We start from the raw sequence: 14,762 nt of genomic DNA on the forward strand, positions 1-14,762 counted from the left end.
TTTTCCCTTCACTTGGATTCACCTATCACCCGCCCGCTAGTACTCCATCCCCTCCTCAACCTCCTTATTCTGGCTTCTTCCCTCTTCTTTTCCACTCCTCACGAAGGGTCTCGGCCCAAAATGTTGACTCTTTATTCTTTTCCATAGATGCTGCCTCACCTGTTGAGCTCCTCCAGCATTTTGTGTGTGTTACTTTGGACTAAAACTCCCTGATTCAATTATTAAATAGAGTTAGTTTTCTTAAGGAGTTATAGCCAGGTGTGGTAGTGGGGATAAAGCTCCTATTACCTATTAAATGCTCCAAATAGTGTGCATCTTAAACAGCCTCTGACATCCAAGTCCAGCTCTTGGCCTCCTAAGCCCAGCAGAACTGTTTCTACTGACAGGATAAGGGGCAAAGATGGGCTACTGGCACCATAAAACCAGTTGCTTCAGGAAGATGGGGCTTGTCAGCCGTGGTCGGCAGCTCATCTAAAAGGAAAACTTTGACCTCAATCCTCCGCTGCCTTGTGGCTATACCCACTCATAGGGAAGGCTTCGGGTGTAAACCCCGAAGAGAAACCCGGAGCTGGAGTCCCTAAGGCAGTCCTGTGTTGAGTTCAACTGACAACTCCTGTGCTGGTGCCAAACTGCATCGATCTCTGCCATTCGTTTGGATTCATCAGCTGTATGGAGAGGGGGACCCTGCTACATGGACTGCAGCTTGCCCTCCGTATAGTACTGCTTGTGTATCATGTCGACATCATCATCTATGGTGCACCCCAACCAAAGGAGGGCCTCAAAGTAGAGTTAATGGGTATAAACATGTGCAGAGTTACAATTTGGCACAGAACAATCAAGTCAGATGGGTAACCTGCATTGAGCTGAAGACTTCACAGCAAAAAAGACTGCAAACTAATTTTTTTGTTAGGTCCTATTATGGCAATCCAAAATTTGTCCTGCTGCTCTGTTCTCTGCCAACGCACAAATGCAATTTTCGGAATCAGAATCAGCTTTATTATCACCGACGTGTTGTGAAATTTGTTATCTTAGCAGCAGCAGATTAATACAATACATAAGATAGGAGGGAAAAAATAAATAAATCAATCTCTCATTTACGGTTCTGACAGCAGAACTCTCAATGGATACAATTGAATATTCTTGTTTCAGCATGATATAGCATTTTAAAAGATACCATTCTAACAATAGAGCCTGCCAGATTAATGTTTTACAAAATGATTATAATTGTATTGGAAAGACTATGTGTTTCAACATCAGATTACAGCTCCTTATGCTTTTAAAACCTCAGTACTGACACAAACTGCAACATTAAATCAGCACTTCATTATAAGGCATGTCAACTCTGAGAAGGACAGACTGAAGGCCAGTGGGTAGTAATTGGAGATGTTTCAATGACTTAGATTGTCTCAAGTGGACTAACAACAGGTGTTCCTGCTGGTTAGTAAAGTCAATAGAAGTATTAAATCAAGTACTGGGCCTCATTGCTAAAGAAGGAAATGAAAATAAAAACAATTTTTTTTTAGGAACCTGGTTTAGACATACTTTTACAGAATTGTTCAAGACTCTGATCTTGATATTATAAGTAAGATTTGAGACACAGAAGGTATGAACAAAAAAAGCTACAACTCTTAAAACTAGAATCAACAGGAAAGACTGAATAAGCTATTTTAGAAAAAAGGAAAATAAGCTGTGACTTTGACAATTAGGACAGTTTGATAGAGTAGACCCCAGAAGATGTTTCTACTTTTATTGGAGGGAGGAAAGCATGAAGAATTAGAATTGGTGCTATGAAGAAAACAAGTAATAAACTGAAATCAGCACCCCCTTCTACAACTGAACCCATGATTTCCTGACCAACAAATCGCCATCACTAAGATAGGCAACAAGACCTCCTCCATGATTATAAGACCATAAGACATAGGAGCAGAATGAGGCCACTCAGCCCATTGAGTCCACTCTGCTGTTTCAGCATGGCTGATCCCGGATCACACTCAACCCCATACACCTGCTATCTCACCATATCTCTTGATACCCCGACTTCTGCTTTAAAAAGACCCATGGACTTGGCCTCCACTGCAGTCTGTAGCAGAGTATTCTACAGGTTCACCACTCTTTGGCTAAAAAATTCCTCCTTATTTCTGTTCTAAAAGGTCACCTATCAATTTTGAGGTTATGCCCTTTAGTTCTGGATACCCCCATTACAGGAAACATCCTCCCCAAATCCACCTTATCTAGTCCTTTCAACGTTTGGTAGGTTTCAATGGGGTGTATGGGGTGTCAGGGAGGGGTAGCACCTCTGGTGGGGGTACATGTCGCGTCCTTTTCAGGGCGGTTAGTCCACCTTTGGTCCCCACCTGGCACTCAGCTCTCACCTGTGGCTCCCCGTAGCTGTTTGCATGCGACAGCGGCCACACCCCGGCGACGGCTTCGACAAGCCGGCTAAACCAGGTGAGGGTAGCCGACGGGTCTCAAACCCTCGGTGAGATGGGGAGTTGTCTATCCCAGCATGTGCAGACAGACTCCGGCGGATTGAGCGGACGAGACCAATGGAGGTCCAATGGTCAAGAAGGTGGTCTCTGCAAGCGTCGTGGAACGTGTAGAGCAGGACAAGACAGAAGACATAAACACAAAATACTCTGCAGACGCTGGGGTCAAAGCAACACACACAACATGCTGGAGGAACTCAGCAGGTCAGGCAGCATCTGTGGAAACAATCAGCCAACGTTGACTGATCGTTTCCACGGATGCTGCCCGACCTGCTGAGACACAGAAGACGTCCTGGTTAACCACTGCGCCTAGTCCCATCTCCAGCCGTCTCAACTCTGTCTTGCCACTGGATCCAGATGGGAATTGGGAAAAGAGCGTGAGGCTGACGCTGCACAGCTCTCCCTCACTTAAATCCAAATCACACACTAGTCTCAACACCATCATAATGGTGTCGAGGTCCTCATCGATGTCGACGATGGACGAATGGGTTTCAATGAGATCTCCATACATTCTTCTAAATTCCAAAGAGTACAGGCCCAAAGCTGCTAAACACTCCTCATATGTTAACCCCTTCATTCCTGGAATCATCCCTGTGAACTTACTCTGGATTCTCTCCAACGACAACACATCCTTTCTGAGATATGGGGCCTAAAACTATTGACAATGCTTCAAGTGCAGCCAGACTAGTGTGGTATAAAGCCTCAGCATATCTCCTTGCTTTTATATTCTATTCCCCTTGAAATAAATGCCAACATTGCATTTGCCTTCTTTACCACAGATCAACCTGTGAATTAACCTTCTGGGAGTCTTACACAAAGACTCCTAAATGCCTTTGCACCTCTGATGTTTGAATTTTCTTCCCATTTAGATAAGAGTCTGCACTATTGTTCCTCTTACCAAAATGCATTTTTAGCATACATTCCCCCAACACTGTATTCCATCTGTTACTTATTTGCCCATTCTTCCAATCTGTCCAAGTCCTGCAGCAATTGCATTGTTTCCTCAGCACTTCCTACTTCTCCACCTATCATTTCATTCGTACACTTTGCCACAAAGCCATCAATTCCTTTATCTAAATCATTGACAAACAGTGTGAAAAGTAGTGGTCTCAATACTAACCCTTGAGGAACACCACTAGTCATTGGCAGCCAACCAGAAAAGGCCCTCTTTATTCCCACTTGCTACCTCCTGCCTGTCAGCCATTCCTCTATCAAAGCCAGTATCCTTTCGTGTAACACCATAGGGTTTCATCTTGTTAAGCAGCCTCAAATGAGGCACCTTATCAAACCTGGCAGTCAAATGCCTTCTGAAAATCTAAGTAAATGACATGTATGGCCTCTCCTTTGTCCACCCTGCTTGTTACTTCCTCGAAAAACTCTTAACAGATTTGCCAGGCAAGATTTCTCTTTACAGAAACCACGCTGACTTTGATTTATTTGATCATTAGTCTCCAAGTACCTTAAAACCTCATCCTTAATAATGGACTCCAACACTTTCCCAACCACTGAGGTTAGGCTAACTGGCCTATAATTTCCTCACTTTTGTTGTCCTCCCTGCTTAAAGAGTGGAGTAACATCCATTATCCATTACCAAAGACCCAAACATTGCTGTCAGAATCACAGACGGTGATGAAGTGGTATACAGCTGCGGGATAGTTTTAGCTGTTTGAATTGTGTCAAAACAAGAACCGTGTAACCATAACAACATCAATGTAAACAAGGTCAAGGAAATAACTGTGGACTTCATGAAGGGGAAGTAAGGCAAATTCCAGAAGATTGAAGATTGAAAGGTCTGAGGTGGAAAGGGTGAATAGCTTCAAGTTCCTGGGCGTCAACATCTTGGAGAAGCTATCTTAGGCCCAGCACATAGCTGCAACCATGAAGAACATGTATCAGCATCTTTACCTTTTAGGGAGCTTACGGAGATTTGGCATGTCAATGAAGATTCTAACAAATGACCAGCTGCATCACCGCCTGGTACGGGAATTACAAGACATCTGACCACTAGGATTGCAAGAATTGCTGAGAGGATCATTAGGGTCTCTCTTCCACCCAATCGAGATATTTATCAATAGTGCTGTGTACACAGGGTTCTTAGCTTTGTCAAGATTCACTCCCACAATCTCTTTGGCCCCCTACCACCAGGCAGGAGGTACCATAGCTTTAGGACAAGGACTGTTAGGATGGGAAACAGCTTCTTCCCCCAGGTTGTGAGACTACTGAATTGCTTGACAACACCCACTTATGAAGCGCCAAAAACTTATAAAACAGTTTACTTTTTTTGACTTGCATCATAAATGCAACTTATGCTAAAAGTCAATCTTCTGGAATATATTTTATTTGTTAGTTTATTTGTGGTAGTATTACTTTATGTGTTGTGTGTGAGTTATATGTACTGTGGTGTGCACCTTGGTCCAGAGGAACGTTGCTCTGCTTGGGGGAATACATGTGTATGGTTGAATGACAATAAAACTTGAACCTGAAACTTCTATGGATATGCAGACATTCTGACTGGTTGCATCGTGGCCTGGCATGGAAGCACCAAAAAAATGCAAGAGGCTACAGAGAGTGATGGATTCAGCCAGTTCCATCATGGGTACAGCCATCATCAGGGACCCCCACCATCCAGACTGCTGTTAGGTACAATGTTTAGGAGCCTGAAGGCCCAAACTTCAAGGCTCAACAATAACTTCTTCCTCACTGCCATCCAGTTTTTGAATTGATATGAAGAACCTTAACACTAGTTTAGACAAATGATTTTTTCTCTCTCTATTTTATACTAGCATCACTATGTTAATTTTGTTTATTTTGCATGTGCAAGATAAACTTGAATTTACATAAATAGTGTATGTTAACTTATGCTTGTCCTCCCCTTGTATTGTACTGTGCTGCCGCAAAGAGCTAATTTTTAAGGCATTTATACCCTGTGTATGTATGCCCATTAACAATAAAGTTGAAATTTTGAACTTGAACCTGATTCCTCAACAGCAGTGCCTCACAAAGTCTTCATCGTCAGCCCTTACAATACTCCCTACACACTCATGACTCTGTGCCCAAATTCTGCTCTAACTCCATTTACAAGTTTACGTTTGACGCTATCATAGTGGGCCAGATGTCAAAGCAATGACAAAAGGGAGTAGAGGAAGGAGACAGAGCTTAGTGGCATGGTGTCAAGATAACTACTTCTCCCTCAATGTCAGTAAAACAAAAGAGCTGGTCACTGACTTTAGGAAGTGAGGCAGAGTACACACTCCTGTCCCTATCAGCAGTGCTAAGGTGCAGATGATCGAGAGTTGTACAACTGGGTCCCCAGGTGTAAAAATGAACAACGAATTGTCCTGTTCCAGTCATGTACATAGTAGGATCAAGAAAGCATGACACTGATTCTAAATCGTCAGAAGTAAATTTGCATATCTCATAACTTTCACTTATTTTTACAGACGCACTATAGAAAGCATCCTATCCACGTATATCACAGCCTGGATTGGCTATCGCTTGCCAAGGCCATACTTTAATTTTTATATCATCCTTTACACCTTATGATTGTTGATTTTTTTGCATTCCTTGTTACACCCTGATCAACACACCCCAGCAAATTGTTAATACATGTAAATATATATGGTGAATAAAATTGATTCTTGACAACTAATGGCAGTGAATTTTCAATGCAGCCAAATCTAAAACTTCTCCTCCACTGACTGTCCACACTTCCTGTTGTCTCATGAAAATAGTGGACATAATCAATGACCTCTTCCATTTCAGTTACTTCTCCTCCTTTTCACTTGACAAAAGATGGAAAAACTTCAGAACAGGTACCACCAAGGCTAAGGACAACTTCTATTCTGCTGTTATAAAATTCAGTATGGATTTGAATATAGTAAAGGTGAACACCTTATCTGCCTTATCATGGCCCTTGTACTCTATCTGCCTACTTGCATTGTATTTGTTCTGTAACTCTAACACTATATCCTCCATTGTGTGTGGTTTTTTAACCTTTGGTACTACCTCCATGCACACGATCCTCCAGATGGCATGCAAACAAAAGTGCTTCATTCTGTCTCGACAATAATAAAACAATTAACAATTGCTGAGAGAACTACCTTTACACAGAAGGTAGTTAGAATTTAGAATACGTTTTTCTTTCTACTATTAGAAATAGTTGAAGTGACTATCGTAACGACATTAAGGTAAACACATGATGGACATTGGAAAGAAACATTACATTCAAGGATGATGAACTTATATGCACTATAGAGGACCGATCTGAAGCATGATTGCTGAATGGACTAACCAGCCAAACAGGTGGCTTCTATAATGTTTTCTGGTGGTAAACAATACCTTTTCCATCTCACTAGCATACACAACATGCATGCTATCTTGTTTGTGATATACATTACCAGCTGATTTACATGCACCTTAAATTTCAAGCAAATGTATTACATTAAAAGAAACTTTTTTGCCAAATTAACTCTGTCATTACTGATGTGGAGTAGATACTGAGTATTCCAGTTATCTGGGTCATCAGTTTATCAGGGCAGCTACATATTTGGGCAAGAATTAAAACTAATCAAGAAAACTGCTGGGTTTTCCTTTGTTTACTGGAAACACTATCCTGCTTAATTGGGGCAGGAGACTGTTGCTGAATAAGTTCTAACTAGTGTCAGTCATGCACACTTATGCAGCTGTTAGATGCTACGTCATGCTTAGAGCAATCAATTTTTAAATAGCATCAGTTGCGCGTGTTTGTGTTCAAAAAGCAGTGATTTTAGTGAAGAATAAGCATTTAGACAATTCAAAACTGTTTTGTTCACTGCAGTTTCAAACATTCAGGCTTAGAGATGCCAGAAATGGCAGGAGTGAAAATGAAACAATTCACCACTTCAACAGATTAGGGACTACAGAGAATTTGAAAGTATCAGTGATTATCTTGAATGTTGCAATGAAAATGAGGATTTGGAAGATGCAATCATTGATAGCATTGTATGAAGGCAGTCAAATATTTGCACTAGGTGTCCACATTGATCTTTTTCTTTGCATACACTGGATGAATTCCTCTGTCGATTTCTATTAGGAAGTAATATAGTTTTATAGTACTGTAGTACTATTGGTAATGTTCTAATTTGTTCTGCAATTCTCATTAAAATACATAATTTGTTACTACGTTCAATGAAACTTTGGCTAATTGGGGCAGCTGCTTAACTAGCCAAAATATTCTGGTCCCAATGTGTCCCAATTAACTGGAATCCACTGTACAGACAAAGCTTATTTGTCTCAGAACATTACCTGGAGACAACTCTGTCAGAGAAGTACCACGGCTGAATCCCCTGGAAAGATTCTGAAATTTTGGCGTTATTCTTTGAGGATGTGGACTGCTGAATAACTGTTTTGGAGTCTGTCCAAACTCTAGGATCTGGGTTAACATTGCTATCTTCTGATTTGGATCCTCAATGCTGAAGACAAGAGATTGTAAGACAAACAGTTAATTGATCTCAGTAATATATTGTGACTTATAAATGAAAGTTAGATTTTCAGGTACATTTTAAATTATATCCTTCATCCTGATGCTTTAACTGATAAGTGAAATAAAGCAGGTTTTAATTCCAGTACCTGTCCCAGTCAACTCCTCCTTCATAGGTCAAAGGATGAAACACTGCAACAAAGTGACATTACAGTTAGTTCTTTTTCTGGACATCTAATCTTTCAAATTTTTTCCCTAAAGTTGAAGGCAATTAACTTAAACACTCAAATAAATAAATCAAAAACCAAGTTTCTCTTTTATGTTCAGATTCATCAGTTAGATTCTAGCAACAACCACTCTAAGAAGCCAATTCTTGTTGGATCTAATAAAACATTGATGAAGAAAGATTATGGTAGTTAATTTTCACTGTAGTCCCATCTTTCTTTGCAACCATATTTCAGCAATCTCTGCCAATCAGAAATTCCATCAAGTTCTTTGGCATTACATATCCTATTTATTTTTCAAGCGACTTGTAAATGTTTTGAATAGTTTTATTTCTCTCCTTACCTCAAATCCAATACTTTTCCTTTTCCTCACCTGCCCACTTTTCATTTATATTTTACTGCCCTCACCCCCACCCCCCGGTAGACATTTAGTCCTCAGAAGGTTTGTTACAACTGGATTAGCAAAGAAATTTAAGCTGTTTTCACAAGGCTGCGATCAGGATTACACTTTCATGGCAGCAAATATAAGCAATAACAGGTAACAAAGAAACAATTCGAGTACAATTAAAAGGAATTAACAAGGGACAAGACAATACAGTTCCCACGAACATTAAGCTGCCAGCTACTTGTATGAATACATATTCTGAAGACATTAAACCCATGGCAAAATGATGGGATCTTTTTGCCAATGAATGCCAAAAATAGTATCCAAACTGGTTTGTGTCTATCATTAGAGATCAGTCAGTTTGGATGCTAGCTTGACATGCAGAATAAACTAAAATATCCAAAATTTAATTAATGTTAAAATGACCTGTGACAAAATAATTAAACAATTCATCATGCATGGTGAAGTCCTCAAGGTTACTGAGCTACAGTGCCTATAAAAAAGCATTCAGTCCCCTTCTAAATTTTCATGTTTTATTGTTTTACAACACTGAATTACAGTGGATTTAATTGGCTTTCCAACAGAAAAAGACTCTTTCGTGTCAAAATGAAAACAGATCTCTACAAAGTGATCTACAAATGTAAATTAGTTACAAATATAAATCACAAAGTAATTGATTGCATAAGTATTCACCCTCTTTAATATGACACACCAAATCATCACTGGTGCAGTCAGTTGGCTTTAGAAGTCACATAATTAATTAAATGGAGATCTGTTTTTGGAGACCTGTGTGCAGTCAAGGTGTTTCAATTGATTGTGGTAAAATACACCTGTATCTGGAAGGTCCAAGTGCTGGTGAATCAGTATCTTGGTAAAAACTACACCATGAAAACAGAAAAACACTCCAAACAACTCCGCGAAAAGGATATTGAAAAGCACAAGTCAGGAGGTGGACAAAAGAAAATTTCCAAGTCACTGAATACTGTATCCCTTGGAGTACAGTTGAATCAATCATCAAGAAATAGAAAGAATATGGCACAGCTATAAATCTGCCTAGAGCAGGCCATCCTCAAAAACTGAGCCACTGTGTAAGAAGGGGACTAGTGAAAGAGGTCACCAAGAGACCTACGGCAACTCTGGAGGAGTTATAAGCTTCAGTGGCTGATATGGGAGAGACTGCACATACAACTGTTGCCTAGATGCTTCGCCAGTTGCAGCTGAGTGGCAAAGGGAAAGCCACTGTTGAAAAAAAACACATGAAATCTCGGCTAGAGTTTGCATGAAGGCATGTGGGAGACACTGAAGTCAGCTGGAAAGAGGGCTCTATGATCTGATGAAACCAAAATTGTGCTTTTTGGCCATCAGACTAAACACTGCACATCATCAAAAACACATCATCCCTACCATGAAGCATTGTGGTGGCTGCATCACACTGTGAGGATGAGTCACTGCAGCAGACCCTGGAAGGCTCGGGAAGGTAGAGGGTAAAATGAATGCAGCAAAATACAGAGACACCCTGGAGGAAAACCTGATGCAGCCTGCAAAAGAACTGCGACTTTGGAGAAGATTTGTTTTCCAGCAGACAATGACCCCAAGCATAAAGCCAAAGCTTAATGTTAATGTTCTGGAATGGCCAAGTCAGAGTCCAGACTGCAGCCCTTTTCAAGTCCAGCCACAAATTCACAATTGGACTGTTCACTCACGATCCCCATGCAATCTGACAGAGCTTGAGCTGTTTTGCAAAGAAGAATGGGGGAGAATTGCTGTGTATAGATGTGCGAAGCTGATAGAGACCTATCCACACAGACTCAAGACTATAGTTGCTGTCAAAGGTGCACCTACTAAATACTGACTTGAAGAGGGTGTATATTTATGCAATAAATTATTTTGTGTTTTATATTTGTAATTAATTAATTTAGATCACTTTGTAGAGATCTGTTTTCACTTTGACACTAAAGAGTCTTTTCTGTTGATCAGTGTCAAAAAAGCCAAATTAAATCCTCTGTAAATCTATGTTGTAAAACAATAAAACATGAATACTATGGAGGTGGGGTGCAAGTACTTTTTATAAGCACTGTATTTATGTCTCTGAATCAATATGTTCATTTACTGCACTGTCTGAGCTGTGTAAAACATTTTAAATGAAAACAAACATTAACAACAGCATCAGCCCATTAGTCATACGGAGGTCCAAAAATATCCAATGAAACTGGCAGCTCTTGGGTTGTATTCCCTGGAGTCCAGGAAAATGAAGGGGTGGGGGGGAATCTCATAGAAACATTCAAAATGTTGAAAGGTCTGAACAGATTAGATATGGCAAAGTTATCTCCCATGGTAGGGGATTCTTGGACAAAAGGGCATAACTTCAGGATTGAAGGACATCCATTTAGAACAGAGATGCGGAGAAATTACTTCAGTCAGAGGGTGGTAAATCAGTGGAATTTGTTGCCACGAGCGGCTGTGGAGGCCAAGTCATTGGGTGCATTTAAGGCAGAGATAGACAGGTTCTTGATTAGCCAGGGCATCAAACAGTATGGGGTGAAAGCAGGGGAGTGGGGATGACTAGAAGAATTGGATCAGCCCATGATTGAATGGCGGAGCAGACTCGATGGGCCAAATGGCCTACTTCTGGCCTTATGAAATCATTCAATTAAGTGTGCTCGTTTAAAAATACCAACACTTATCATTTGGTTTTGACAATTGTCAAAAAAACTAAGCACCAAAAAACAGAAGCATGGTTTTCAAGAAAAAAAAGTTAAAATTACATTCCTAAATTTATTTAACACTGAACAAGTTTTTGAATTTCCATTTAAAATGCAACTGAAACTAACCACAACGAAAAATATTTTTGAAAGAAATAATATTTCTAATTCACTTGGTCTAACAGTACATCTATTGGTACATCAATATCTGCAGGAGTACAAAGATTCAGTTTATTGTACAGAACAAATTATAAAGATATACAGTACTGTGTACAAGTCTTAGGCACATGTAAAAATATCACATGTAAACACATGCAAAGAGAAGATGCTTTCAAAAATATTGAAATGAAAAGATTTCAAATATCAAAAGATTTACTATAAAGAAAAGTAAAAACTAAATCAAATCAATATTTGGTGTGACCATCCTTTGCTTTTAAAACTGCACCAATTCTTTTAGGTACACTGACATGCAGTTTTATAAGAAAATCAGCTGGCAGGCTGTCCCAAGCATCTTGGAGAACTTGCCACAGCTCTTCTGCTGTCTTTGGATGTCTTGCTTACTTCCATAGAGGGAGTACAAAGAAGGTTCACCAGATTGATTCCTGGGATGGCAGGACTTTCATATGATGAAAGACTGGATGAACTAGGCTTATACTCATTGGAATTTAGAAGATTGAGGGGGGATCTGATTGAAACATATAAAATCCTAAAGGGATTGGACAGGCTAGATGCAGGAAGATTGTTCCCGATGTTGGGGAAGTCCAGAACGAGGGGTCACAGTTTGAGGATAAAGGGGAAGCCTTTTAGGACCGAGATTAAGAAAAACAACTTCACACAGAGAGTGGTGAATCTGTGGAATTCTCTGCCACAGGAAACACTTGAGGCCAGTTCATTAGCTATATTTAAGAGGGAGTTAGATATGGCCCTTGTGGCTAAAGGGATCGGGGGTATGGAGGGAAGGCTGGTGCAGGGTTCTGAGTTGGATGATCAGCCATGATCATACTGAATGGCGGTGCAGGCTCGGAGGGCCGAATGGCCTACTCCTGCACCTATTTTCTATGTTTCTATGTCTCTCCAGGTAATCCCAGACAGCCTCAATAATGTTGAGATCAGGGCTCTGTGGAGCCCATACCATCAGCTGCATAACTCTTTGTTCTTCTTTTCACTGAAGATAGCTCTTTATGACCAAGGCTGTGTGCATGGGATCATTGTCCTGCTACAGAATGAAGTTCGAACCGATCAGACACCACCTTGATGGTATTTATTGAGTGATGGATGAGAATCCGCTTGTACTTCACAGCAATGAAGATTCCATTAATTCTGACCAGATCACCAACTCCATTTGCAAAACTGCAGCCCCAAACCTGCTGGGAACTTCCACTGTCCTTCACTGATGGCTGCAGACGTTCATTCATGTAGTGTTCTCCAGCTCTTCTACAAAGAAACTGCCTCGCATTTGAGCCAATAATTTCACATTTTGGCTCACCTGTCCAAAGCAATTGCCGACATTGTTCAGCACCTAGGTCATTGTGTTTTTATGCGTAGATGAGTTTCTTGGCTTTGTTTCCACTTTGGAGGAATGGCTTATAGGCAGCCAACTGTTCCATGAAGACCACTTCTGGCATGACTTCTCTGAACTGTAGAGGGGTGTACTTGGGCTCTGGTGGTTTCTGTGAGTTCAGCACCGATAGCACTGCTGGACCTCACCCAATTTAGGAGAGATGTCAGTTTGATGTATCTCTCATCCGCTGCACTCAGGTTCCGTGGTCGACCAGCATGCTTCTAGCCCTCATCCTTGCCCATTTCTTTGTGCTTCTTCAGAACAACTTGGACAGCACATCTTGAAACTCTTGTCTGCCACAAAATTTCTGCTTGGGGGACACCTTGCTGATGCAGAATGACCACCTTATGTCTTGTTGCTATGGTTACCCTTGCCATAGTGTAAGAATTGATGATTTGAAGGTTAAGCTGTCACATCTGCCACACACTCATTAGTTTGGTTGGACTTTGCCTGGTTTGATTCCTTCTGACCAGTTTCTGTTTCAGTTAATTATATTAGTTCATTCAACTCAGATGCCATTGATCATTAGCAACCTTTGCTTAATCATGCACTGGGTTACATACCTATGAAGTAAACAAGTTTTTATTTGAAAATTAGTCTATTACTGAATATGTTACTTTCTTTAAAGGAATACAAAAATTTCTCTGTAACATTTAATGGTTTGGAAAATGAATGTTTGGAAATTTAACATTTGTTGTTTTCGACTGATACACTACTGCAGAAGACAAAAAAATAAACATCCAAATTAAAATTAATATAAAAAATCTAGGTTGCCAAAGACTTTTACACAGTGCTGTATATCTGAACTAAGTCCCTAGATAAAGTTACATTACTAATCGTTCTTTGATTTGTAGAGAGTAAGGATTCATAAACAGTATTAGTCTATGTCACTGAAGCTGGAAATGCCTTATTCAGCCTCAATTTGTAATTAATGTTGTAAGAACAATAGGCTTCCCTTTTGAAATACGTGCAAAAATCTATAGATTAGTTATAGATAAACTTATTTATTTTCAAATGTATAAGTTTGCAAGTATTGTGATCAAGGAAAACAGTGCTAAAAATCATGGGATCAGAAGGAGTATTTCTGTAGGACTCTTGTATCTCTGTGTTTCTTTTACCCCTTTGGCTTCTCATTATCCTCCCACACTTTAGAATCCATTCCATTCTATCCTTTTGTTTTGAATTCGTCATAATTTAAAAATTAGTACTATTTTACAATGCTAGAAAGATTTACCATTGTAGGCCGCAATGGCTTCACTTCCCCTTTGCTTGTAGCCAAATATTAGGTCAATCCACTCGTGTAGATGTTCAGAAACATACTGGCTCTCTAATGCTTCCCTGTTCTTCTGCAAAAAATCATCAGGATCTGAAGGACACAATTAATTTTAACTCAGTTTAACCAATTAAATCAGTAATGCAAATTTAATTGTGTTGAATTAATCACCCATCAGACACACTATTTCCTTGACTTTTCTGTTTTATGGATACAAACTTACTCAATGTCAGCAATACTTACTGTGATAACAAAAATGCATCATCAATATTAGTACTATGCTTCATTTGGCCACATTATTGTATTTAAGCTTGAGACAAGTTTAAGTTTAATCCTGAACTTTGACTGAAAACATCAGGCATTGATATTCGTCATCATTGCACAATGTATATCTTGGAAAAGTTATGGATCAACAAATGCTACTTCTAAGAAATTGCACTGCCCAGAATTTCTGAATACATGCAATGCAAATTTAGAATAATTTTAGAATGGTTTTTGCTTTAGAATGAAGTTAAGAGTCAGAATAAACACGATTCTGAAATGCAACAAAGAAATGTTTGAATGGATCAGCTTCACATTTTTTTTGCATCTTCTGACTACATACTAAACTCACTTTAGCACAATTTCAATACTGAGAATAAATCAAGGCTCTCCCTCATCACTTTTAATATTT

General features: G+C 39.8%; 1 protein-coding gene across 3 annotated transcripts in view; it reads right to left on the reverse strand.

Annotated features, from left to right (window-relative positions):
* nsmaf (neutral sphingomyelinase (N-SMase) activation associated factor) overlaps positions 1-14,762 on the reverse strand; it is a 163,123-nt gene that overhangs the window by 70,154 nt on the left and 78,207 nt on the right. For all 3 annotated transcript variants that reach the window (XM_063063988.1, XM_063064005.1, XM_063063997.1), the window contains 3 exons: positions 14,051-14,182; positions 8,094-8,136; positions 7,770-7,936 (listed from right to left, as the gene is read on the reverse strand). In XM_063063988.1, coding sequence (XP_062920058.1) covers positions 7,770-7,936; positions 8,094-8,136; positions 14,051-14,182 — 342 coding nt within the window. The remainder of the gene's footprint in view (positions 1-7,769; positions 7,937-8,093; positions 8,137-14,050; positions 14,183-14,762) is intronic.

Source organism: Mobula hypostoma, chromosome 1, assembly GCF_963921235.1.
Source record: "Mobula hypostoma chromosome 1, sMobHyp1.1, whole genome shotgun sequence".
In the NCBI taxonomy this organism is placed as follows: domain Eukaryota; kingdom Metazoa; phylum Chordata; class Chondrichthyes; order Myliobatiformes; family Myliobatidae; genus Mobula; species Mobula hypostoma.